This window comes from Anser cygnoides, chromosome 1 (genome assembly GCF_040182565.1).
Source record: "Anser cygnoides isolate HZ-2024a breed goose chromosome 1, Taihu_goose_T2T_genome, whole genome shotgun sequence".
In the NCBI taxonomy this organism is placed as follows: domain Eukaryota; kingdom Metazoa; phylum Chordata; class Aves; order Anseriformes; family Anatidae; genus Anser; species Anser cygnoides.
The window spans coordinates 96,442,894-96,466,806 of NC_089873.1; the positions used below are offsets into that span (position 1 = coordinate 96,442,894).

A 23,913-nucleotide genomic window follows, 5' to 3' on the forward strand; every position below is an offset into this window, starting at 1 on the left:
GGCGATGCTGATCTTGGGACTTAGGCTTTGGCTTGTAACTGACGGAAAGCACTGACCTCACTGCTTGTTCTAACCTTATTTCGTAAGTACGAATAGCTCAACCTTACCTTGCCAAGCCGGCAGAAATTGCACATTGAAAAGACTTCAGGACAGCGGGAGACAAGTTCATGGGTAAGTTTACTCTTATAGGCCCTGTCTGTTTTTGCCCCATTTCTGGAGCAGCAGGACTCAGGTAACTCCCCATTTCAGGACAAGGACAACAAATGCTGGACAACAAATACTGAAAACTGGTAATACTGCAAGTGAAGGCTGTCACCTGTATGAGGCAGCAAAGAAGGAAAAGTATAATGACACTTTCTTGGAAAAGTGACAAATCTTTGGTCCTAGGCAGCAGCAAATGATCAGCTGCAGCCCTCTGCCTTGGTTGCTAGTTATCTGCCCTGTGGATGATGGTCCAGCAACAGAGAAAGGGCTTTAAATAAGACGTAATTCAAAGCTGCTGTTCCTGAAAAGTCTAGGTGAAAGGATAAAGATTGCTCATCTGTTTTGAATGCTGTTCCATTAAAAAAAAAAAAAGGTATTTTATAAAAATATACTAAAATAGTTATTTTCTTAGCAGAATTTAGGGTATGAGTTACCAAAACACTAGGTATTCTGAGAGTTTAACATAGAAAAAAGGCAAGCCCTCATCCTCCCAGTCCAGGATCACACACCCATTGCAGCAAAAATAGAATCGATATCCGTGTTGTCAGAGACTTCTTCCTGCACGGAGCCAGGGCTTTCTCTCAACAGCAGCCGCTTTGGGGTCCCTGCTGCGCTCAGTTTGTCAGCAGCTGTACAAGCGATGGAAGGTCCAGCCTGTCCTGAAGGCCCCCCGGTGAGTAACGCACCGTTCTCACAGACTCCAAAAAGCTCAGGCTGGTTTTGCTGTGCAGTCCGAGTTCTCTTCAAGCACTTGGACGATTTCATCTTCCTCTGCCAGAGCCGTGCCCCCAGGTACTGCCTCGGCCAGCGCGTGCTCTGTGAGCCGTACAGCAGGTATTTGCAGAGAGAGGTTTTGACACAGCACAGCTTCTTCTGCAGGCTTAAGGGAAGGAAGGTGCACAAAACAGAACTTTTAGCAGCTGTTAACAGTTACTTCTGGTGTTTTCAGAGATTCGGTTATTGGCGTTCTCTACCATTTTACTTGTCACACCCATGAGATACAACAGCATCTTGTACAATAGTAGCCAGGGCTTTTTGAAGAAGCCTGGCACCCTTTACATCATCTAGCAGTTACCATTTACATGCCTGTGGTTGAAATTGCATTTTCATTCTCCCTCTTTATTCTGTATTTGTGCATCTGCTGACCTTTCAAATCCTCTCACAAATGAAACCAAACAGAATATTCATATCAGAGGGTGTAGTGACCTGAAGTAGTGAGCCTGTTTAAGCTCAAGAAAGCAGTTTAGACCACTGCATTTCTCTGCACTGCAGCAAAACACAACATTAAAATGTAGTGCCAGATCCAGAATGCCCCTGCACGTGTAACGTACCTGCATCCTTGCGCCTCCACATGGTGTAACCGGTTGCTTTTCAACAATTTGTTACGCAGAAAATAAGCTGCTGGTTTGAGTTTGTTGCCTTTGCACCACAGAATAGCTTTTCTGAGTGCCTCTGACAGCTCCCCAAAAGATGCAGCTGTTTGAAACATCTGTATGAGAGACCCAGTGTGCTGCAATTTTGCCATATAGCGGGAAAGCGATTCTGGCATTTCTTTAAAAGGTGTTGATGTAATGTATCGATCCTGAAACAAAGAATAACACGAACAGTTACCTTTTATGTTACACCAGAGTGTTAGGATCTTTAAAGTTAAAATAAAGAATGTGTAAGATGGTGGCACACAAACCTCTTGTGTTGGAGGTCTGGATGGTCTAAGTAAGCTCTTCACGTCAAACCCCAGGTGCTTTCCTAGAGAGAGAGAGGGGAGAGTTCCTGTTATGAGGTTACGAGTTTTAAATCTTTGCACGCAGACACTAACGCTTTGCCCTGCTGAGCTCTCAGCTCTTCTGCTGTCTCAGCAGGCTCACGCCTGTGCTCAACACTCTCCTCCTCTTCCAAGGTCAGGAGAGGGGAGTTTGTACTCGAAACACCCCCTCTGTGTAGTAAAGCGCTTGGCTGTGTTGGGCAGAGGTTGCAGTCAGTCTCAGCTGTCAGAAAGCAGTGGCACCGTGGCACAAGACCTTACCTCTGTTCTCTCTGGTCACCAGAACTGGCTCTCCAACATCTGTAGGGACACTCGCGTTTTTCACGGCACTCGCACAGGTCAGAAAACCTCTCTTTTTCCCAGCCTCCGATGCTGCCTTTGGCACGGCTGGGAAAAGCTTCTTCATCCAGCTGGTGGGTCGTTTTGCTGTTAGCATTTTAGCCTTTTGCTTCTTCACCTCAGAAGAAAGGTCAACTCCAAGGAAGTTTCTGATATCAGACGGGAAGGCAAACCCCTTAATATAAGGCATCTGCTGGGTCTCGGACACCAGACGCAGTGATGTTGACAGCACACCATACAAGGAAACGAGGCTCTGCAATATGCATCTGTACTGAATCCTGAAGAGAGAAGATAGATGTGTGTCCTCTAGCAAGACCTTGTGCTTACACTCACTGAACAAGTCCTTCAACTCAAGAGGAAGAGCTACAGAAAAGATCCCAAGCTGCCCTTTATCTCTACTCCCCCTCACTACACTTTTTCTTTTTACACTCCACCACCACGTTTTCCTTTAATATTCGTCGGAGCTCCCCCTGCCGACACACCTTCCACCTTTCAGGCACGTTCACAATCAGAGTGTAGGACTAGCAAAGAGGATTTCCCTGAAAAATTCAGCAGTGATGTAGAACAACTTTATCACAGCCCTTCCATTTCAGCATGAGGCAGACTTACTGCTTGCTGCAAAAAGTATCAGATGCCAGTGTCTGCGGCAGGCTGGCGTTATGCGGTGTTAGTAAAACCACAGCATTAAAGGCTGCTATGAACTAAGAACAAAGCCTTCCGAAACGGCATGCAAGAAGTCTCTCTCCACTTACACAACTCTTCAGGTGCTAGAATCAAGTCCAAAAGGATGGAGGGATCTCTGATTCATACGATTTTTTTTCCCCTCTCCTCCCAGCTGAATAAAGCTCACTCAGCAGCAAGACTTTAATTACAAGCCCTTCTCCCTGACAGGCATGTCAAACAGACAGACAACAAACAAGACTCTTGACTACACAAACCATAGCCGGCTCAACAACCCCGAAGCCACGGTGTTCAAAAGTATGTATTCTTGTGAACAGAGGTGTTTAACGGACAAGCTGAAGATTACACCAGTTAAGGTTAAAAAATAAACAGCCTGTAATGAAACTTGCTGAGCACACCAACTAGAGGTGGCTCGCAAGGCAATATCCTAGATAATTTGGGGAGATGAGTATCAAAACTTTGGGTTGCTCAAAGAGAGAAGAGCAGCCAGCCAACAGCCTGAGGTTCCCGCTTAATAACATGAAAATGAGATGTTTGGCTATCAAAGAAACTTCAAGTTGCATACATGAATTGCACTGCTGAGTCCATCAGCAATACAGGTGCTACAGCAGACCTTATTTTGGTCTCATGAACTGCTGCTGGTGACCTGTAGGAATGCTGACATAGTGAGAAAAGGATACAGAAATGCTTTACAGCAACAGTCCAGTAGACGCAGAATGAGCTTGCAGCCTCCCAGTACCTTCACAGCCACCGTTTCCAGCATAGGCTGGCTGGGAACTAAGTACTCTGCATGGGCCTGGGATTTATTTTTCCTGTGGCAACACAAAGACAAGGAGATGGTTATGATCTAGCATCTTCTCATTTAGCTCTGAAGACTCAGCCAACAGGCAGTATAACACACAGCGTCATGATGCTTACTTGGGAATCAGTTCTGCCAGGGTTTCAATGCTGCCCACCAAGTTCATCTTCCACAGGCGCTTCAAGCATTGTTCCACCTGGAGGAAAGAAAATTCCTTCAACTGGTGTTATGAGATGTGAGTGCCTTGGTCTAAGAACTGTCACTATAATCACTACTGTGAATAAGGGATTAAGTCAAGAGCCAGAGCAGGCCACTGTTAATAGGTGCTGCTTGGTTTTTCCTGCAGTACACAATGGCTTTTGGTATTTAACTAGTTTTTCGAAAACAAAAAAGCATAATGAACGAAGAAGGTAAGAACGATTGCAGTTTCATTTCAACGTAGTTATTTGAAGATAGTGACATTCCCTTTACTGGAAAGCTGGAAAATTGGTAAGGAGTTCAGTTTTTGTCTTAAAAGAGGAAGTACCTGATAGAGTGGCCTGTGGTTGTTCCCCCCCCACCCCCCCAGTTATAATTAATTGAAATTCAAATCCCTGTATGAATCTTATACTCAAAGGTACACAGTTGCACATACTTCAGGTCTTGGTACAAGCAAAAGAGGGTTGACTACTAGTTATAAAAGGCTGGAAAAGTGCAAATTCATAGGATCCTAGAGCCACTACGGTTGGAAAAGACCTCCAAGATCATCTGGTCCAACCATCAACCTACCACCAATCACCCACTAAACCATGTCCCTAAGCACCACGTCCAACCTTTCCTAGAACACCCCCAGGGACGGTGACGCCACCACCTCCCTGGGCAACCCGTCCCAGTGCCTGACTGCTCCTCCTGAGAAGAAATGCCTCCTCATTTCCAACCTAAAAATGGCACAGCGGAGATCCTGGAAACCCTCACTGAACTGAACTGATGAGACTCAAAGATGGGCAAAATGCACCTGATGAAGAAATCTGTGGGGGTTTTTTTTGCGTGTGTACGGCTTTTGTTTTGTTTATCCCCACGATGTGACGGGCGCCCAGCTCTGCTCCCAGAGCCTTCCCGGGACTGACAACCGGGCCCCGGGCCGCAGAAAGCCGCCGACCCCCCGCGCCCCCTCCTCACCTGCTGCAGGGCCAGGTACGGCCGGTGCCGGAGCAGCCTGCGGCGGTACACGTACAGCAGGCCCCGCAGGACGCGTCCCTCGACGGCCGGGCCTCTCCCGCACAGCCCCTGCACGGCCGCCCCGCAGCGGCGCCGCAGCGCCGGCAGGCCCCTCACTGCGGGCGGGAGGCACTCAGCAACCGCAACAACCGCCGCAACCCGACCGCCCCCCCCCCCCCCCCCCGCGCCCCAAGCCGCCCGCCCGTCCCCGGGGACCTGCGGGGTGCCGGGCCGCCAGGGGCACCGTGTGGCTGCCGGCCGGCCACGGCACGTCCAGCCGGTTCCACGCCGCCTCGGCCGCCGCCATCTTCTCGCCGTCAGGGCGGAGCGGGGCGGGACCCGCTGAGGGGAGCCGGGCACCCTCCAGCGGCTGCTGCAGCGCGTTGAAGGAATAAAGTTAAATCGAACGCGGATCTCGCTGGTTTTGTTCCTTTTTGGAGTCCCCTTTGCTATGTGCTTCCCGTTGTTCCTATCAAAGTGGCGTCCCTTTAAAAAAAAATGTGGAGCAAAATTGGCGTTAACGATGGCACCTGTGGGGGAGAGAACGTGTTGGAGAGCAAAGCTGGGGGCAGAGCTGATAAAAGGCAGCTGCCCCAACATCTGCTGTCCTGGGGATGGGGGTGCTGAGTTCCTAGGCTGGGGGCACAGCCTGGGATATGAGGTGTGAAGGCGCAAATGGAGTCCCCGTGCTGTGAGCAGAAGGCTGCGAAGGTCTCTCTAGCTGAGGTTCTGAGGTGCTTCGAGCACCCCATAAGCGAGGAGCAAGCCTGGGCTATTTGCTTTCAGTGCTGCTGCAAAATGAAGCAATTGGCGCAGGGGCTGTACCCATTGCTCCATTCCGTGTTCATAAAAGGCCCTGGGAGCATCTTTATCCATGCTGATGGCACTGCTTCCTTCAGGGTGTACCATAAGTCTGGTGAGAGCACAAGCAGCTGAGGATGCTAGGGGCTGTTATTATAACTGGCTGAAACTTAGGAGCAAAGTGGGAGAAAAGATTTTTTTCGTTCCTGCTCTGCATGTTTTTCAGGGTGTTCTGACTGTATAGGCTATCCTGCTGCCTATGTTTTATTTTAAAGGACCATAGATGAGTGGTAATGCAGATGTATAGTCTGATTTTTTTATTATTTTTTTTTAATAATGCTTTAGTGAGTTACTTATTTCAAGGGAATAGCTGGGATGAAAGTTTATTACAACTTATGTTGAAAGAAATTATTATTTAAAATAAAGCCTCAGGTTGTTTCATGTCCTGCTCTGTTTATCTTCTGAGCTATGGCTCCCTTGTATGAACTCTCACAGCAAATCTAAAACTGACTTTTTTATCACTATGTGCAGCTAGCAAACAGCAACAAACTTTGTCTTATGTAGTTGCACTACTGCAGAGTTCATTGCTCTGAGGGGGCAAGAGTGTGTAGTAAAGAAAGAAGATAAATATCCATGGCCTTCCATGTGATTAGATACCTACCAGCAAATAAAAGGAAGCAACTAGCAGCAGTTAGTTTGGGGCTAATGCTCACAGTAAGTAAAAAGAGTATCTTGTGTTGCTCTGCAGCGGTCTCAAAATGCAGGCCTGTTTTCCCCGGGTGGGACTGACCTTACCGAGAAGGATTTGTTTCCTTACTACCAAGAACTCTTCTAATTTCTTTCTCTCAACAGAGCTATTAAAAGCTGTTTATCAAGGCTTTTGCAGTTATCTTCCCCTTACCTTCTCTCGTTTCCATTTCAGATGTTGGCAGCATTCAGCAGTCAGAGGACAAGGTAAGCCTGTCTCTTTGCCTTCCTATGTGTGCGGATACAATCCTGCTGTGGCAGAAGGCCAGCCTGGGAGATGTCGGTGTCTAAAATTGTCAATGTGTTTATACTCGCTAAGCGTTGCGGGAGTCACTGTCCCCTGCAATCTGGAAAATGAAACAAAATGTTAGGAGTGAACTCAAGTAAAGCAGTCTGTGAAACAATGTGCACAGATGCTGCCGACTGTGGGATAGCCTACAGACTTTTTGTCTTGGTAACAGAGCGTTTAGAGGTGCTAGATAGATTATTTAAAAGCTTAAAATAGCCTATCTGGGGAGTGTTTCATGTTATTTGATAAGCACCTAGTTGCTTTGAGCCCTTCTCATCCTGAGTGGTGTGCTCAGCTGTGAGGGGCAGCAGAGCCCCCCCCCGCCCATGGCTGGGAAATGAGGGCTGTGAAGATCATTCACAACACTTGGTGCTGTACTGCTTCCTTGGCCTCTGTCTGCAGCTGCTGGAGTACTTGGGAGTGGTGATCTATGAAGCCCTGGACTGGGGAATCGACAGCCAAGTGGAGCGAGAACTGAGTGATCCCCTGGAGAAGCTGCTCTGCCTCATGTTGAAACTGGATGACGAGGCAATGAAGCCAGCGGTCACGCTGCAGGATGTTATCAAGGTTTCCTTTTTTCTGCTTAGTAAATACAGCAGCTTTGGAGGAGCTGAAGGTTAACAGTGCTGTTAAGCAAGATGACAGACCATTTTGGGGGAAAGTAGCTTGTGGGAGGACATAGAGGGAACACGTGGCTTTCCCATCAGAAAGGGAAGGCAAAAACATTTTAGGTGCACTCAAATGCCTATGGAAAAGAATTAAGAACGAAGACTGAGCATGGCTCTTGCAGCTCTGTCTACAAAGTCCTTCTGTACGTAGTCTCCAAAGGCTGCATTCAACACCTAGAAGACTGTGGACAAGTGACTTGTTTCAATATCCATAATATTTGGTCTCTGCAAGAGGACTTGGATGTCACAACTCAAACTAACAGCTTCCTCTCAACCATAATTTAAGGGTACAAGAAACTTTCCATGCCCCAGTCCCATTAGGGTAGGGGAGCAAGGGGGAAAAAGAACATAAGTGACTGCACCTGCTGTGTTTTGTTGTGGTGTGTATGTGTTGGAAGTTTTCCCTTCCAGGCACTTATTTCAAAGCACCCATTGTGGAGAACAAGATAGATAAATTACACACAGCTACTTAGATTATTGTTCGTAGAAGATTAGGCATCTTGCTTCTTTGCTCCTCTGTATCTGCAATAGAACAAACAAAAAAGATACAAAGGAATTGAGGAAGATGATTTTTAACCATACATCAAGAAAACTGAATTTTGCTTTCTTCCAGCCTTCCATGTTTTTTCATTTCAAGATCTCTTTTAAATGACTCCATTTCTTTCAGGCCTGTGAAGAGCGCTTGTCCATGCCTTCTGAGGCTAAGAGCCATTATGAAATGACCTGTAGGAGTCTTTTTACTGAATTTATGGAACTTCAGAAGCTTGTCTCCATCATCCATACCTCCAAAGAGGTATATTTGTGATCACCCCTTAGCTACTATCATTTCTACCTGCATAAATTGATCTAATTATAAAGTAATCTTCCCGTTGCACTAGAAATGGAATACCTAGCTGAAGGTGTATTTTGATGACATGAATGGCTTCTGTCTCTGCATTGTAGTAGTAATTTATTGTAGTTTTTGAATGTCTGGGTGTTTGGGGCTTCAAAGCTTTTCTATGTTAATAATTTATACTGGATAGATGGGAAAGCACTGGACAGCGCAATGTAATGACCCCATGTGCTTGCTCCTCAGAGTCTGAGAAAAATGGATGTTGAAGATTTGCTGGAAACCCCCCTGCAGAAGAAGGAAAAACAGTGGGTAAGGGATTTAATTTCTTCATTATGGTAGGTTGGGCTTTTTTTTTTTTGTCCACCCATGCTTCTGTGAGGTTTTCCAATGACTCTTTAAAAAACAAAGAAGAGAGCTTGAACACCAACAAAACTTCTTAGGTTGTTCAAGAGCCTAAGTAGTTAAAGACTTGTCTGCAAAACAAGCTGGGAGTGAACTTGAAGTTAAATTATTTCATGTGTTTACCTCATGCGGACACTTATTCTGCACAAAGAGCCTCTTTGTGGTTCAGCTTAAACCACTTCTAAAAGTGAAATTGGAGGCACTCTTTGGAATAAGTGTCCACAAGTACTTACTCATGCTGTTTCTTCCTGAAAATGAGACCCAAACTCCATCTCTTGGCAGGAATTGATACCTGCCAAAAGCAGTCTGCTTGTTTCTGTAGCGGGATTGACAACTCTCAGAAATCTGATCTGTTGGTGGTAGAAGTAAGGTGAACGAGATCACTTTTAGCATGTGGGGTCTGTGCTGATTCGGGGCTGGAGAGACTGAAAGCAGTTGATAGCTCTGACCATCCTTTTGAGCTTCAGCAGCTCAAAAAAGGCAGAAAGGAGGGGGAGGCTGGAGATGTAGCTCCTACCTCCTGTCCATGTCCTTTCTTGTCCTTCCATTCTGTCCTTCTGGGGATGTTGGACTGTGTGTTTGGGGCAGAGGAAGCAACTCACTCTGTTCTTTTCAAGCCCTACATAGTTAGGGCTCAATCAGAAACAAATAGCTCTTCTGGCTGGAGCTCTGCCCGGCATAAACAAATGCACTGTAGTCTGGAGTCTGTGGAGACAAACGGCAAGCCCCGAGAGACTTGTGGACTCGCTCCCTTTGTCTAAATAGCACTTGCTTTGAAGCGTGCTCAAACTATTCGTATGAAAATGTTTGTGAAATGTGTGTTTGGGCATATTCTCAATTTTGTGATCTATTAAAATAAACTGGCAAGCTATCTCAAACCACAAACTCATCAACAGCAGTTGATGCTCTTTTCTGCAGGGAATACATGAATAAATACATGGGCTTTGCCGTGTGGCCTGAAGGCCAGTGTGTTTGGCCTCTGCTCCTTCAGGAGACATAAATTCCAAAAGCAGGATGTCTGTTGCAAATCCTCTGACTCTAGTTTCCAAGTCCCTATGCACCAGTTGATTGCATCGTTCTGACACACTCTTGAGTTTAAAATAACCAGGGTGCCAACTTTGCTGGGATCCCACAGATTGGAGCTGATGCCTTGACCGGTGCCAAGCAGTTAACGCTGTCTGTGGACCAGCCTTTTCCATCCCGTCTGCTCTGAAACAGGCATTCTGAAACACAGGCCACAAGCTGATATCGTGCAGGGCTGTACCATCCCAGCAGAGCTTACCGTGTGGGTCAGAAGACACTCTTCACCTTGAAATCCAGGCACTGAGACCTCTTAGGAACAGCTGTCTTCCCATGAATGAAAGGAATGAAATATGTTTAGTGTTGTACAGGAAGCAAATGCTGATCAGTTTGCCCAGCTTTTTTTTCAGCAGGACTTTGAGAGATTTTTTTGTGTTCTCCTAAACAATTATGTTAATCCGGGAGATACGGCTAGTGTGTGGCTACTGTCTGACAGTTCTGCTTGTCTGGAGTTGAGATACAACTGTTCCAAAGCCTGGCTAAAACAATCCAACGAAGCATCCTTCTCCTTGAAGGCAGCCCATCAGTCAGAGCTTGCATAAGACATTTCTGATATTATACCAAGATATCTGAAGGGATAAGTAGAGAGAAGGTGCTTCATCCTGTAAGTGAAAGAGGGAGAGGAAATCAAGTCAGAAGTTTTGTTCTGAGGCAATTTTCTAAAATGTTTTGCTTCCCTTTCAGTGTTTATAATACAATCACTCGTTCTTACTCGATTTGCCTTTGGGATCCAGATAAGCTGTTGACTTAGCACTTCCATTACAATGTTGTCTAAACAGGCTATTGAGTGGATTATGTTTTTTTTTCCTGTCTTAACTTTTTTTGGGTTATCCTGCATGCCTGAGCATCCTGTGGAAAGAGGTACTAATACAGGAAGAGGATGAGCAGATGTCAGTGTAATCAGATTGTGTCTCCAGGCTGAAAAAGCTAACATAAGCTGCTGCAAAGGTTGAAGTGTGAGATCTCTTTCCCTTTGTCTTCCTCTTTGGTCTGTGGGCTCTTCAATCCTTGGCTTCTGAAAATTCAGAGGATTTTAATGGTAAGGTTTGGGATTTCATTCTCAGTATTTCCTAGGAGGTAATAAAATGGAGAAGAAAAGGATGAAAAAACAAAAAAAAAACCCTCTGGCACCTGCAGTACTTCCAAGAAGTACTTATTGAAGAAAATGGGTCTAACTATCTAGTAACAAACTGTTTTGCTGAAGTATGTTCTTAAAGTTGATGACAAAATTCAGGAATGAGCTGGGGAGCCAGCTCACTTATTGTAAAGTGACTTCTATAAAGAGAAGCAATTCTCCATCTTGGTACTGTGCCCTGCAAGTGGGTTGAAGGAGGTGTTAAGGACACGTTTCTATGTTTCTGCAAGACCTCAGCTGCTAAGTGTGCCCTGTTACAGGGAGGGTGAGAGTGCTGCTCCGTGTGTTTCTGCCTGCTGTTGACTTGTCCCTCGCTGGGTTCTCCTAGGCACCCCTGTGGCCCAGTGTCATCTGTGAGCTGCAGGGTGGTGTGAGGCTGCACAAGGCCACCGAACGACCAGAGCGCCCTGCCCCGCTCAAAGAGCGTGCCCTCTCCCCCTATGAGTTACTTCTGGATGACATTCAGCACAAGAGGTACAACCTTCGGAAGGTGAGTGACTGACCGACTGCAGTCGGTGGACAGTTTTGCAACCACCTGCTCTAACTGCTTGGTTTCTAAACAATACTTGCTGAGACCTCTTCCCCAAACCTTGTTTTAAAGTCTTTCTCAAAGGTACTCCTAGTCCAGAACTGTCTGGAGCTTCCTCTCAGCTCAATATTTGATCACCACGTTTATCCATCCAAACACTTTATTCCCAGTACCATTTTATTTCAGGACTAGCCAGACTTTTATGAAGCTGGATGGTAAACTTGTTCTCCCTTCAGGGCAGCAGCTCCATGAAACAGACCCTTGCCTGCTTATGCTTTCTTCCTCAGACATTTATGTCTTTACAGGCTCCTTGAGCTGTACTGTCTGGCATTTCTGACTAGTTTTTCTTGCCTTTTCAGCTGCTGCGGGATGCATGAAAGTATAAAATCACTTTTGAGTGAGTGCTCTGCTCAGCCTCAGGCAGAGGCCTGTAGGCAGTGTAAACAGGCTACTGCAGGAATTTAGGCAGGGTTAAAAAAAAAAAAAAGAAATCCAAACTGCTTCCAGGGGCTGTGATGCTGACTCAAGAGGTAGGGGCTTCCAGCAATGTTGATGGTGCTGAAGATGCCCGGATACAAAAATGACTGAGTGCCTCTGAAGGTTTGTGATGCTGTTCACTTGCTGCAGCTTGAGCTGGGAGTGATGAGCAGATCTAAAACATTGGCATAAGGCTTTGTGGCATTGGCGTGCTTTGCAAACAGACATCTTGGCAGAAGATGAGACAACTCTACTTGTAATAAAGAGCAATATTTTAAAAAGTGTAAAGTTTGCTTACCATGCTAGACATCAGCTTTTTTTCCTCCCCTTGATGGTGCTCCTTGAGTGCAGAGGGTTAACAGCTGCAGCTAAACCACGCACCCTTAAAGAAATTCTCACTTCTCTTGGCTGTGGCTCCAGCCTTCAGAAAAGGCTCTGGCATTTGTTTGGAGACTGATAATTTGTTCAATAAATAAATGGATAGTAACAGAAGGGAGAAAATACATCACAGCTACTTGTGTTTTATTGCAATGCACGACAGAATCATTGCACTGTGCAGTACAAAACGATAGCTCCAGGTGGCAGGATGAACTGGCTTGATTTCTTTTTCTTCCCGGGGTTGATGAGAAGCACAAGCTTCAATCTGAAGTCCCGAATGCTAGAAGAAAGCATGGAGTACTTACTACTTAGGCCTTTGTTTGTGAAAGCTCTTAAGCGAGGATTTCCCCATCTGCAAAGCTACTTTAAGCTTCTGTAGCAAACAGTGGTCTAATTTGCAAATGAATGAAAGCCCAGCTAGTGTGGGAAGCTGTTGTTGTTCTACCTGCACTCCCACGTGTTCTCCAGTTGTACACGGGGAGAGTAAATAGCATAGCCTTCAAGTATCAATAAGTGAACTAGGCAGCTAGAGGCGTGCATGTACAGCTTGACTTCTTTTCTGCGGTGCTTCCCTCTGCAGCAAGCACCGCATCATTCTGTATTTCCCTGTGCCATTTTTATGCCTTCCCCACATTCCCCATTCTCAAATCCTGACTTGAGTTATTCACTGTGCCACTGACTAGAAAGATGTACGAGGAGTAGAGAAAACCTTACTGCTTAAGCATAATTTCTCTTCTTTCAGGTGATCATCGAGCAAAAATGCAGAACCCCCAGTGATGATGTAGCTGCTCCCAAGCCTCACCTAAAACCTGTAGGTGACCTGGTGCTGCATCTAAATCTAATGAGAGCAAAACAAGATGACTTTGGAGCTGACAGGATGTTTTCTAGGAATATGGAGTTAATGTCTTAGCTACTGGTTTGGGTTTGGGAGAGGCACGTATGAACCATGCTTAAATTTTCGACAGACCCTCTGCCAACCTACCGTGTTAGGACTACGGTAGGTGACAAATCTTCAGAGGAGAAAGATGATCAGTCTCTCTGTTCCTGTTGCTGTTTCTTCCATCTGGAACATTTTGTGGTCCCAAAAATACTCCATATTCCTTGATCAAGCCTTGTCTCTAATCTGAGAGTTGCTAAAAGTATTCTACAGCAAACACATTATCTAAAGCTTCTCACGTACTTCAAAAAACTAGAAATGAGGCATGGAAAGCAGAAGCGTACAGGGCCTAGCGCCCTCTCTAGCGAGAGGCAGTTGTAAAACAGTGCCATTGCTGGAGATCTGGTTGCCACCACTGGTCTCAATCTTTCTACTGTTTCTTCCTGGTGATATGCTCTACCTGCAGGTGCTGCAGAGGAAGCTGAAAGAGTGCGTGCCACAGGAGTCCAGGTGGCACGAACAGCTCCTGGCAGAAATAAAACAGCCACAGACGCTTCAGCCATCCACAGCAAGGGAAAGCGGGGCCAGGCCCAAAGGTACCTGCTGCAAAGCGACCCATCAAGCATGCAAGTGAAGTCACGGTTGACTAAAAATAATGGACGGCCTTTGAAATGAAAGCCCACTTTTTTTTTTTCCCCGTAGCATATAATGCAAGGGAGGTGGGAATGCAAAATTTATGTTGATAAAGGTGATATGGCATAAGAATTTTCCAGAAAATCTGTTTGTGGCGTATTAAGACTTGAAAATGTTTCAACTTACCCTTTTTTAGGGGGTTCAAATTTGTCAGCTAAGTTAGAGAACAGGATTTCAACCATCACCTGAAACTAAAGACTATCTAACAGAACAAAGTCAAACCAAATATCAAATTCTGGTACGTGGGTATAAGATTTGTTATTTTCTTGCCACAGCACAATATCTTGTGTGTATTTTTCTTCCCCTCTCCCAACCCTCAGAAATGCCTGTGATGCCCAAAATCGCCTTGAGACCTCCAAGTGATCGTTTCTTAACATTTCAAGATGCCAGTACAGAGTTTAAAACTGTCAACGCTATAGCACAGCAGCTGGAACCAGAAGTTCAGGTAAGGGTTTAAATGAAGGGACTGGAGAGGTGTAAATAATCTGGTCTAGGCTTTGGATCTGTACACACACACATCCTAGAACATGAGGTTTAAATCTTAGTGTGAGTAATCTTGTCCATCTAAAGTGAATAAACATGACAGTATTAGGTTCACTGAAGTCCTTGCCTCTACAGAAGCTCATGTGATATTTAAACACTTTATTGTGGCATGACTGCAGCCTATAAAAACTAACTTCTGATCTGGTCTCTAAAACTAGGGCTTGCAGAAGTCTTGATATGCATAGGAGTTTGGCCAATATGGGCCAAAACTTCTCCCACTTTACCTCACAGTGAGGCGACTGATGCTAGAAATATTTGCACTTCATGTGATTTATTTTCAGGAAGCAACTTTACTGGTGAATTCCCACTCTTGGGCATGTGGAGAAACTAAGGCAGTACCATTCTTCAGTAAACTGGGATATGTGGTCCTTGTGTTCCTTAACTCCACAGACTGCTTATGAAAAGCTTCACTGCTTGCTTCTGGAATTCAGTCTGAGCGTAGTCGGAAATCCTGTGGAACAGAACTTGAGCCCTAACACATCGTGTCCAGCACAGATGCTCTGGCAAACAAACAGCAGTCTTTCTGTAAACATTAGCCTGGAATACAATTGCTTAACTGAGGAAAACGGATATGAATTAATAAAAGCAGAAAAATGTAGCTATATTTGCACAAGTCTGTGCTACTTGTAGGAATGTTCAGTGTTTGAGGAGCACGTGGTTGGTGTATTACTGTAAGCTGGAAGGACCTTCTTTATGGAGACTGCAATATGATCGAATTGTGTTCCTGCTTCTCTAGAGAAGCTAGAAACAATGCTCTCTAGATACAGCATTGGGTTTGAACTCGGTTACTGGGGTGTAATTTCTTGAACTGTTCTCCAGTGTTGCTATATGTGAGCCGGAGCCAAGAAAATGGCAAGGTACTCTGAAAGCTGTAAAGGAAGAATCTAGTGAAGTTAGTTGGCTCCTGCCTAGATGAAACTAAAATCTGCACTGAACTAAGTGAGGGAGATAACAGATGAATCTGAAATTTCACCAGCTTGACCAGAGCTTCCTTGCTGGGGGGAATTAACTTGTAATTGCCTCTTGGAACACAAAGTTTCTAAATGTACCGCATTTTTTTTTCTCCCCTCCACTTCTGACTAAGCCTTGGACTATTTCTAGTCAGTTCTGGGTCCTGGGTTCTGTTTAGCAGCAGTGCTTCTGAGCAAGTGGGCTTGGTCTCTCTTGTATACAGTTTAAGAATACCTTGTCCTCTGATTTACAGGAACCTACTCCCAAGCTGTCTTCCAGCACCCACCTTGCCGCAGCCAAGTCATCAGTAGTGTCCTGCAAGAGCACAGGTCAGTGTCCTTTTTGCTGCAAATCCAGACCGGGTGGTAATAAAGCACAGTCAGAGTCAGTGCCTGCTGGGCTGCCAAAGTCTTAGGTTGGGGCTCACTGTGCTACACATCTCTGCGCACCTAAAGACACTTGACAGGAGAAGCTCCAACACCAAGTAATGAGTTTAGGGAGGTGCACTTCCTCAACTGCAGAGGAATGGTTTTCTGAAGCTTGGATGGCTCCTGCAGCTTCAAAACAATGATAGCGTGTCCCCGAAGGCGTGTAAGTAGAAATCACAGTAAAAGCTAAATGAACATTTTGGATGTTCAGGATGAAAGTGCACCACGTGATTTTATTAAACTAAATGGTGCTAACTAATGAAGACTCGTCACTCCCTACTGACAACCGTAATTACTGTAACCTCTGCTTTTTGTTATCAGGGCTGATGGAGGTTGAGGGTGGGGGAAAGTAGGCCTTGCTGCTTTCAGAAAGGAGGGGTAGTGCTCTTGAGCAGTCACCTTTTGGGGAGAATATTTATAAGCTGCCAGTCCTTTCTTCCGTAATCCAAAACTCTCTCTTCCTGCTCAGGTCTCACTGCATGTCCTCCCGTGAGTGCACCCATGCTAGCAGACATCAAATTTGACTGTTCCCTGAACGCTGGCCAACAGCAGCTGCCTCCTTACAGAGCAAGATCCAAATCTTTAGAGAGTGGCCTTCAAAGCAAGGAACTTGTAAGTGGGGCATATCAGCTGGCAAGCTGTTCTGATACATCTGGTGATGACTCCAGAAGGCACCTTGAACCTTGTGCATGCAGTGATCACGTTATATTGGTTTTATTTAAGCCACATAGCATGCTAAACTTCAGATTAGAAATTGGGATATTTATTGTTTCCTTGGAGATGGTGTAAAAATAAGGATGTATGCTGTAGTGTCCTTGTGGGGATTTCTTATTGTTCAGTTTGAATGATATGAAAGCGTTCTTCCTCTTATAAGACAAAAATGCAACTTCATTACTTGGAAGTATCTGTGCAGGCTTCCTCAAGCAGCCTGTGGCTGGCAGTGGGACAGTCGTGCATTCTCCATCTCCCCTCTGTCTAGACTTTAATACACTCACGAGCATCCTTTCAGCTGCATTAAGAGGAACCAAGTGTCTGACAACATGTAGATAGCAAAGCATCAGTGACTTCTAAATGTATGTAGTAATGAAGTGACCAGGCTCTAAATGTGGGAGTAATGCTGGGTTTGTGCTCTTCTGTGCCACCTTCTGAATCATGGCTTAGCCCTGTTCTGTGCTGACGGATAAAAGCACTTTTCTTTCCTGGTTGACAACCAAACCGTAGCCCTCATTTGTGCGGGCTGATGGCTCTCTTGGGCAAGATAAGGCAAGAGTGTCACACTGAGGAAAGGGACGCTGTGCCTAGGTGAGGAGGGGCCAGGGTGCCACCTCTGCTGTGCTCTGTGTCACAGGTGAGAAGTCCCAAGAGACTGGCTCTGGAGATGGGATTAACTGTTATGGGGACCGAAGGACCTGCTTCAGGAAGCTGCTTGCGTTCTTGTCTATAAGCTCAAAAACTACAGCAGGGCTCCCTGTAGTGTTCTAGTAGTGACTAGTATTGTCAGTCAACGCCTACTGCCTATCGCTAGCAGAACTGAGTTTTGGGGACAAATGCTGCTGAGCCTCCTGGGACCCAATTTTGAGGATGACTTCCCCAAATATGTGTGCCTTCAGCTTTCTCTGATGCTTGACCTCCTGTCTTTGGATAGGACTGTCACCTTCCTAGTACGTGGCCGTCACCAACCATTGCTGAACTGATTGGAACCAGATATGCAACGAGAGTGCTGGAAGGGGAAGGCCAAGGAGGCAGTGATGGTGTCTCTTCAAGAGGAAAGGTAAGTTTCTTCTCCTTGTTGTTGTGCTGCCTGTGCCTTTGCAAAAGCTGGCTGGCTTCATGTCCCTCAGTGCTGAACTGCTGAGGTGCTTTCTGCCTCAGTTTATCCTGTTCATGCAGCTGTTCTGAGTTTGGCCCATGGCTGCACAAAATCTTTTAATACTTGTGCTGTGATGACTTCTAATCAGACATATGCTGTGTAAGTTGCCTAGGAAATAACCCAGCCGTTGCTAATACTTCCTGACTGTTACTTCCATGCTGGCAGAACTGTTCCTGTTGGCCAGCTCTAAAATCACAAAGATATTGACTGGGATTTGGTATACGGTGAAGCAAAGGCTGTTAACTCCCACAGCTGAGTTGTGCTGATGTGAACCACCTTGCTGAGCAGCGGATGCAAAGGCTGGGGAGATGAGGGGGCAGGGAACAACCTGCAGCACAGGACCGCTGGCTGGGCACTTCTTTATTCATCCAGTCTGTTCTAGAGGGCTTGTTCCACCAAGCCCCTCTAGAGCAGATGTCTTCAGTGCAAGCCCTTTGCGATGCAGATGTGAAGATGTTCATGCTGCTTGTTTTGGGGATCAGCTTCTTGCCCTCACTTTATTTAGCAGACAGTTCTGCTAGTACAGCTCTGATACTTCCCCACCCTCTTTATCTCGTGCTCCTGAATCTGTTTTCTCCTCACCTTACTCACCGACCCTGCTTTAACTTGCCTCTCTCTGCCTATACTAAAATGGCTCTCTTACCCCCTTTGTGTTCTTGCTGCTGAAGTTTTTTTAGCTTTCTCAAGCTCTGTTTCTCAAGATAATATCACTTCTGACTGCCAGCTGTGTATGAATGTTCTTTTTTATAAAGTTCAAGCGACTCATCAGCTTCCTTATGACTCATTTTTTTTTTTTGCTTCAGGATTGGATTCAAAGTTGCCCTGACTTAATCTCTTTGGGATTGCTGCAGTCTACCTCAAAGAATGTCTCTCTTCTTCCCTCTCTTAACTAGCTACTGTTACACTCTTGCACAATACAGCTATTGTTTGTTCAAGAGCCTTTTTTTAAACTCCTGTTGTCTGGCAGCTGCCCTAAACCTCTGCATCATAAAAACACAGGCTTACAAATAAGGCTTTTTTTGGCCTTTTTAGCCTTTAATTCCTGTCTTTCTGCTATCCTTCATTGGATCTCTATTATTGTATGTGGATCTAAAGCCTTTAGAAGGCTAGTTTATATGCTTGCTCCTTGGCAGGCAGTGGATGCTGCTGGTAGGAAGATATTTCCAGTTGGCATTCACAAATAACTTTCTATTCCACAGATCTGTTTCAGCTGCCGTAAGCAGATGTTTCTTAAGTGGCCTTACAGCTGTTACCTCTGCAGCAGGTGAGCTGTTACAAAAGGGCTGAATGAGGAGGGAGAAGAGTGAAAGAACAGTACTGCAATACTCAGTATTCAAACAGTTGTAGCACTTGGATGGGAATGGGTTCCCTAGCCTTGCAGTTTTGCCTTACTACACAAGCCCGGCTGAAGTGTCTACAGCTGCAGAGGAGATGGAAAAACTTGCCTCTGAAGTGGTATCAATACTAACTTGTAGTATCAAGCTAGCAATAACCGAATTTACTGTGCTATCAGTAGACTTGATTCTTCTCAGCAATTACTCCATTTTGCTCTGTAGGTTGCATTTTACTTCAGTCAAGGGCTTGAGAGGTTCTGGGAGAGGCTTTTCAGCAGAATCTTCTGTTTAGGACTGGAAAAGCAGACTCTAGACCTTGTGACTGGGAAAGAAGTTGGACCCACTAGTATCCACTTATTTGTTAGTTTTTCTCATGGGAGAGAGATAATTTCAGTCTCACTTAAATCTATTTGAAGCAGCAGCAAAGCACTGAATTGGTTACAAGTAAACCTCTGGGAGTTTAGTAACTGGTGTTGGTGCTTGCTGAAAAGCAGTGGGTACTTGCAGATAAAGCCTTCAAGCTATGAATGCTGATGTGCTTCAGCTGACTAAAACTGCCATAAATAGGAGGGCTGGAAAACTGAACGGGGAGTTCTAGACTTGTTCGCTTTGCCATCAAGTGATTGTGCCACAATCACGTTAAGGCTTCTTTGGGAAAGTCACCCTTAGCTACAGCATTGGTATCTGCTGAGCTTTACTCAAATGATAACGTTGGGAATTTTTTTTCTCCTAGTGTCATCTGCTGTGACTGCTGCATCAAGGCAAGTCTAGTCTTTACAACAGCAAATCTTTTTTTTCTGTTTTTTTCTGCACCTCACCTAGTCATAGGAAACTTTCCTTCACCTCACTGATACCTCAAATCTACCCTCTAGCTTTTTTTCTAAGAAAAGGAAAGAGGCCATAATACAAGGTACAAAAGCAGCCAGGAAAGACAGACTATTCAGCTGAAACAGCTCTGGCTCCTCTTTCTTTGATCCTGTGTAAAGTGGTTGGGATTACTCTGTGCTCTATTTATACAAGGGTCAGGGAGTTCACTGCATTAATGTTTATCTTGTAAGTGCAGTAATAAATCAACTACATGCCATGCAAATTTTCTTGCTAAGAAGGAGGATTTCCTTGAGAACTCGGGTGACTTGTGCTGTGATTGTAGATGTCCGTGCCCTTCAGAATGTGTGTTCATCTCCCACTCCACTTCTTAAAACTTGTGAGACTCTCCAGAGAGGAAGACCCAGCTACTCAAGAGAGGAAGAACTCAGAGCTGCTGCATGAAGTAGAGCACTGGGAGAGTTGTAGGTAAGCTGGGACAGATATGGTTTCACCTTGAAAGGTGGTACCTGTTACTTGTATATGCAAATCAACAAACATGACAGCAACTGCTCGATGTAGTCCTGTGCTGGTCAGCTGAATGTTATGCTGGATGATTCATCTAGCTACTGGTCTAAATGGACCTACAGTTCTCTGAAAGCATTGTGGGTTGTAGATGACCAAATGGGAGGATGTGTAGGTGCTGTGAAATCCATTTTACTTTTTAGCTGTCAGGTTGCCAACTGATTCAGGGGTGTCCATGTTAGCTAAGACAAAAGTACTCCTGATAGCTTCATTTATATGAGAATTTCCAGACTCCATTACATTCTATATCCATAACAGCTGTGGGCATGTTACTACAACTCAGCAGTAGCCTCTATCCCTAGAACTACAAATATGCGAATGGTCTCAGGTATAACTGACTGAAGGGTAATGCAACAAATGGTTTCCTGAGTCCTCCCATACACATACAGATACCCTGTCCTTTTTGTCCCTGGAAAGGGAATTATTGCAAAGCAAGCTTCTGACAGGTCTGAGTGGAAAAGGCAGACCCTGTGAGTGTAAGGGTAATATCTAGGACTCGAAACATACCTTCTGTTCTCTTCTTTCCAAATATGTTTGTATATATTCTACTGGGTGAACAGGTATCTTTTCCCTCTGAAACTGTTCTTTAATGTAACTAAAATAGCCACAGTGGTTTCTGGTTCAAATGACTGCACCTCAGTGACCAAAACTCAAGGCAGTATTCACTACTGACATTATCACTGGCAGTCCTTTGCAGGTGCTGCAGAAGAGGTCTGAGTGATGGCATTACTGCCAGCCTTCCAGATGTCAAAGAAACATCCTACAGCACATGCTGTAAGGATTCAGTCATAACCTTGGATCAACCACAGATATCCGTTAGCCCTTTAGCTGAAATGCTGTGTTAGTCAACAGAGAGGTGTCAGTAAATGAAGCTGCTCTGGTGCTTAGTAGCTTCCCCAGGAGGAGTTGACTGCCCCATTGAACTCGTGTATAATCACTTAACGTTGGATCAGGCCTGGGGGAAGGGTAGAAAAGCTCTGTACCCTCTAACAGATACCCAGGTCAGTTTTCCTGTTGTTTTTTTCCCCTTTCCTGCTCCAGCGTGCCTGTTATTTTGGAGCCCCGTTGCCTAGCACGGCCTCTGTGCTGTTACTCGAGGACCATGGCAGACTGGCTGACTGCAGACATCTGCACTCAGTGTGAGCATTATCTGCTGAACGTGGCTTCCAACCAACAGCAGAACATCCCACTCAGGAGAATTTCCCAGTCTTGGACTAAACTGGAATGACTCTGCCATACATTTCTCCTGTCACTTGTTCTGTACCTGAATAATTTAAACAGCTTTATGCACTTTCTGACATAAAGGCCCGAATAAAAGACTTCCCTGCTGTTTAGTCTAAGCAGGAAGCGCAGTTAGTATTTATGTATTGTGAAGTATTATAAAACATTGTGGTTTTTAGAACTGTTTTAATTCTTTTATGTGTCTTTGGGGAAAATAAATGTTGAAGCACTATCACGCCTCTAGCACTTCCTCCTTTGCACCTGCAGTTGTCATTTTGTGGCACTGTTTGCATTCCTTGCTAAGCCGACTTTGCCCTATGCCATGAATATAGGGAAACTTTTAAGCTAAAACCTCTATTTCATTTTGCAGACACTTATTCTTCCCCGATAACTCACTGCAAAGCACCTGAACTCACTGCTGTGATGAATGTAACACTAGTGAAGGCTGTCAGGCAGCCTGCTCCATCTGTTTGCTCAGGAATTGCTCTTGATTTCTTTCTTGTGTGTGTGTGCTAGCTGTGCTTTGCCAGCAGAGCTCTTCATGGCACTAGTCTATCCCAGTGCCATCATCACCTGAGGGAGGGTGGCTGTTTTCTAGGGAATCTTGGTTTTTGTATTGGTCTACAGCTTTGCCCTAAGCTAAACTGGACTATTGCAACCTGTGTGACACTGGAACAATAAAGAACGTTTTGGTAAATTCTTTGTGTGGTTAAAACCAGAAATGAGATGCTTTGATAGTATGTCTGCTTCTCCCCAGGAATTGCCTATATGGAAGGGGTGTAGGTGCTCTGATTTGTCTTCCACAGGATTCTCTGTGGTGTGGTGCGCAGGGCCTGGATAGACAGTGCTGAAGGATACAATGGACTTGTAGCTGGAATGAGTCATACTGAAGAAAATACTGACTGCAAAGGGAAGTGAAGAGCCAGTTTCCCCAGAGAGTGGAGAAGGGAAGAAAGGCATGTTTAAGCTGAACTCAAGGTGTGCCTCAAAACTGCCAGAAGGGTCAATATCTCCAACTGACTTGTGCTAGCCTAACTCTGCTTCCTCTAAATTGCCTGTCTGCAAGCTGATGCCTACATGCACGTTTGGGCAAGCTCTGCAAGTCAGTGAGTGCAGGGAGGCTGAAGCTTTTGCTTCCTTTTGGAGCAAGTTCAAGTGTTCTTCCTTCAGTCAATTAGGAGGGGTGCAGCCTGCCTGCCTGCCTGGGTCCTCTACTGTATGTGCTAATTGCTGGTGCTGCTGGGAGGCACATCCATATCAGGCAGGTGGGCTCCTTGCAGGCTGCAGGGAATGGCAGCCAAGCCACAGCTGTGCTTGCTGGCGAGATGGGCACACAGAGTGGGGCCAGGGGCATGATGTGCTCTTGGATTCCTGCTGAGTGAGGTAGTACAGACAGAGCAAGAAAGGAGCTGAGATCAGCCTGTCTTGAGTAATCTGCAAGCCTGAAGAGCCTCTCAGAGCCTAGGTACAGTAGTATGGGGAAAAAGGTATCTGTATTATGCTGATGTAGATGATTTATCAGGATAGCAAAGGCAGCTCTAGGTTCTGTCTATTGTTGGTCTTTTTTTTTTTTTACTACTGTGTGACCCACAAGTGGTGTGAAATATCCTCACAGCAGATCAAAATCAGGCAAAGGAGGAGGTAGGATGATGCTAAGGGGCAGCTTGCCTCTACTGCTTATCCTGATCTAGCAAGCTGTCTACTCTAGTGATTGTTGGCCTCTGAGCAGGCCAGTAAAACCTCTGTCCCCTGTACTGGAGTGATCTCTAGCCTTCCTTGAACTTTAGCTTTCAACCATTGCTCCTGATCATGGCAAGGCTTGATAGCTTGTGGGGGTAGGTTTACTAGAAATGTACTAGAAATTTGGCTGTTCAGCCACAGCCAAAGGAGCCTGTCCATCTCCTCTTGCCTTCTTCATTTCCCTGGACAAGGAGAGCCCCTTAGAGGGAACAGAGGCCAGGCCTTACCTGGGAGCCATGGAGCACGGGGTGGAGTGGGTGCAGGGAGCCTGAAGCCAGAGCTGGAGCCTCCCAGGTGGAACTGGTCTGGGACCAAGCCTTAAGGCACAAAGAGCAGCACCTTTGGGGGAGGTGGAGGTGGCTGTGCAAAACCTGTTCTGTTCAGGTTTGGAGGAAAGCATTCCCTCTGCAAGAATGCAGCAGGATTTGATCTGTCTTCTAGTCTTTTGCTGGCTCCTCTCACTATACTGACCAGAGCTTTCCCTGCTCGCAGTTAACTGATCTTAGTTGTTTGTGTTACGTACTGGTGAAACTTACCTTTGGGAGTT

At 45.6% G+C, this 23,913-nt stretch overlaps 2 protein-coding genes across 6 annotated transcripts; one reads left to right on the forward strand and one right to left on the reverse strand.

Moving 5' to 3' along the window:
* Positions 1-159: 159 nt before the first annotated feature.
* Positions 160-5,582, reverse strand: NEPRO (nucleolus and neural progenitor protein). 3 transcript variants are annotated; one of them, XM_048058056.2, is made up of 9 exons: positions 5,199-5,369; positions 4,944-5,098; positions 3,905-3,981; positions 3,667-3,798; positions 3,244-3,321; positions 2,228-2,583; positions 1,889-1,950; positions 1,536-1,786; positions 160-1,084 (listed from the first exon to the last, which is right to left on the reverse strand). In XM_048058056.2, exons 1-9 carry the CDS (start codon positions 5,287-5,289, stop codon positions 706-708), a joined length of 1,581 nt encoding a protein of 526 aa, XP_047914013.2. In that variant the 5' UTR covers positions 5,290-5,369; the 3' UTR covers positions 160-705. The 3 variants fall into 3 exon arrangements, with proteins under 3 accessions (XP_047914013.2, XP_047914014.2, XP_066859352.1); XM_048058057.2 differs by lacking the exon at positions 4,944-5,098 and having other exon boundaries at positions 5,199-5,582; XM_067003251.1 differs by having other exon boundaries at positions 4,944-5,582.
* Positions 5,510-22,345, forward strand: LOC106038128 (protein spire homolog 1-like). Of its 3 annotated transcripts, XM_013184418.3 has the most exons (16): positions 5,510-5,898; positions 6,706-6,737; positions 7,222-7,386; positions 8,155-8,280; positions 8,563-8,628; positions 11,265-11,426; positions 13,063-13,131; positions 13,664-13,793; positions 14,211-14,335; positions 15,638-15,713; positions 16,282-16,424; positions 17,458-17,583; positions 18,882-18,946; positions 19,750-19,777; positions 20,167-20,309; positions 21,447-22,341. In XM_013184418.3, exons 1-16 carry the CDS (start codon positions 5,658-5,660, stop codon positions 21,631-21,633), a joined length of 1,884 nt encoding a protein of 627 aa, XP_013039872.3. In that variant the 5' UTR covers positions 5,510-5,657; the 3' UTR covers positions 21,634-22,341. The 3 variants fall into 3 exon arrangements, 2 of the variants coding, with proteins under 2 accessions (XP_013039872.3, XP_047914011.2); XR_010833966.1 differs by lacking the exon at positions 19,750-19,777 and having other exon boundaries at positions 21,447-21,585; XM_048058054.2 differs by lacking the exon at positions 8,155-8,280 and having other exon boundaries at positions 21,447-22,345.
* The last annotated feature ends 1,568 nt before the right edge of the window (positions 22,346-23,913 follow it).

Excerpts from the sequence above, each read along its gene's own strand:
- LOC106038128 (XM_013184418.3), top strand. The coding sequence starts at position 5,658 with ATGGAGTCCCCGTGCTGTGAGCAGAAGGCTGCGAAGGTCTCTCTAGCT. Across the intron at positions 5,899-6,705 it reads CAGGGTGTACCATAAGTCTG|ATGTTGGCAGCATTCAGCAG; the intron begins GTGAGAGCACAA and ends TTTCCATTTCAG. Across the intron at positions 13,132-13,663 it reads CCAAGCCTCACCTAAAACCT|GTGCTGCAGAGGAAGCTGAA; the intron begins GTAGGTGACCTG and ends CTCTACCTGCAG.
- NEPRO (XM_067003251.1), bottom strand. The coding sequence starts at position 5,582 with ATGTTGGGGCAGCTGCCTTTTATCAGCTCTGCCCCCAGCTTTGCTCTC. Across the intron at positions 1,951-2,227 it reads GGTGACCAGAGAGAACAGAG|GAAAGCACCTGGGGTTTGAC; the intron begins GTAAGGTCTTGT and ends CTCTCTCTCTAG. Across the intron at positions 1,085-1,535 it reads GTGGAGGCGCAAGGATGCAG|CCTGCAGAAGAAGCTGTGCT; the intron begins GTACGTTACACG and ends CCTTCCCTTAAG.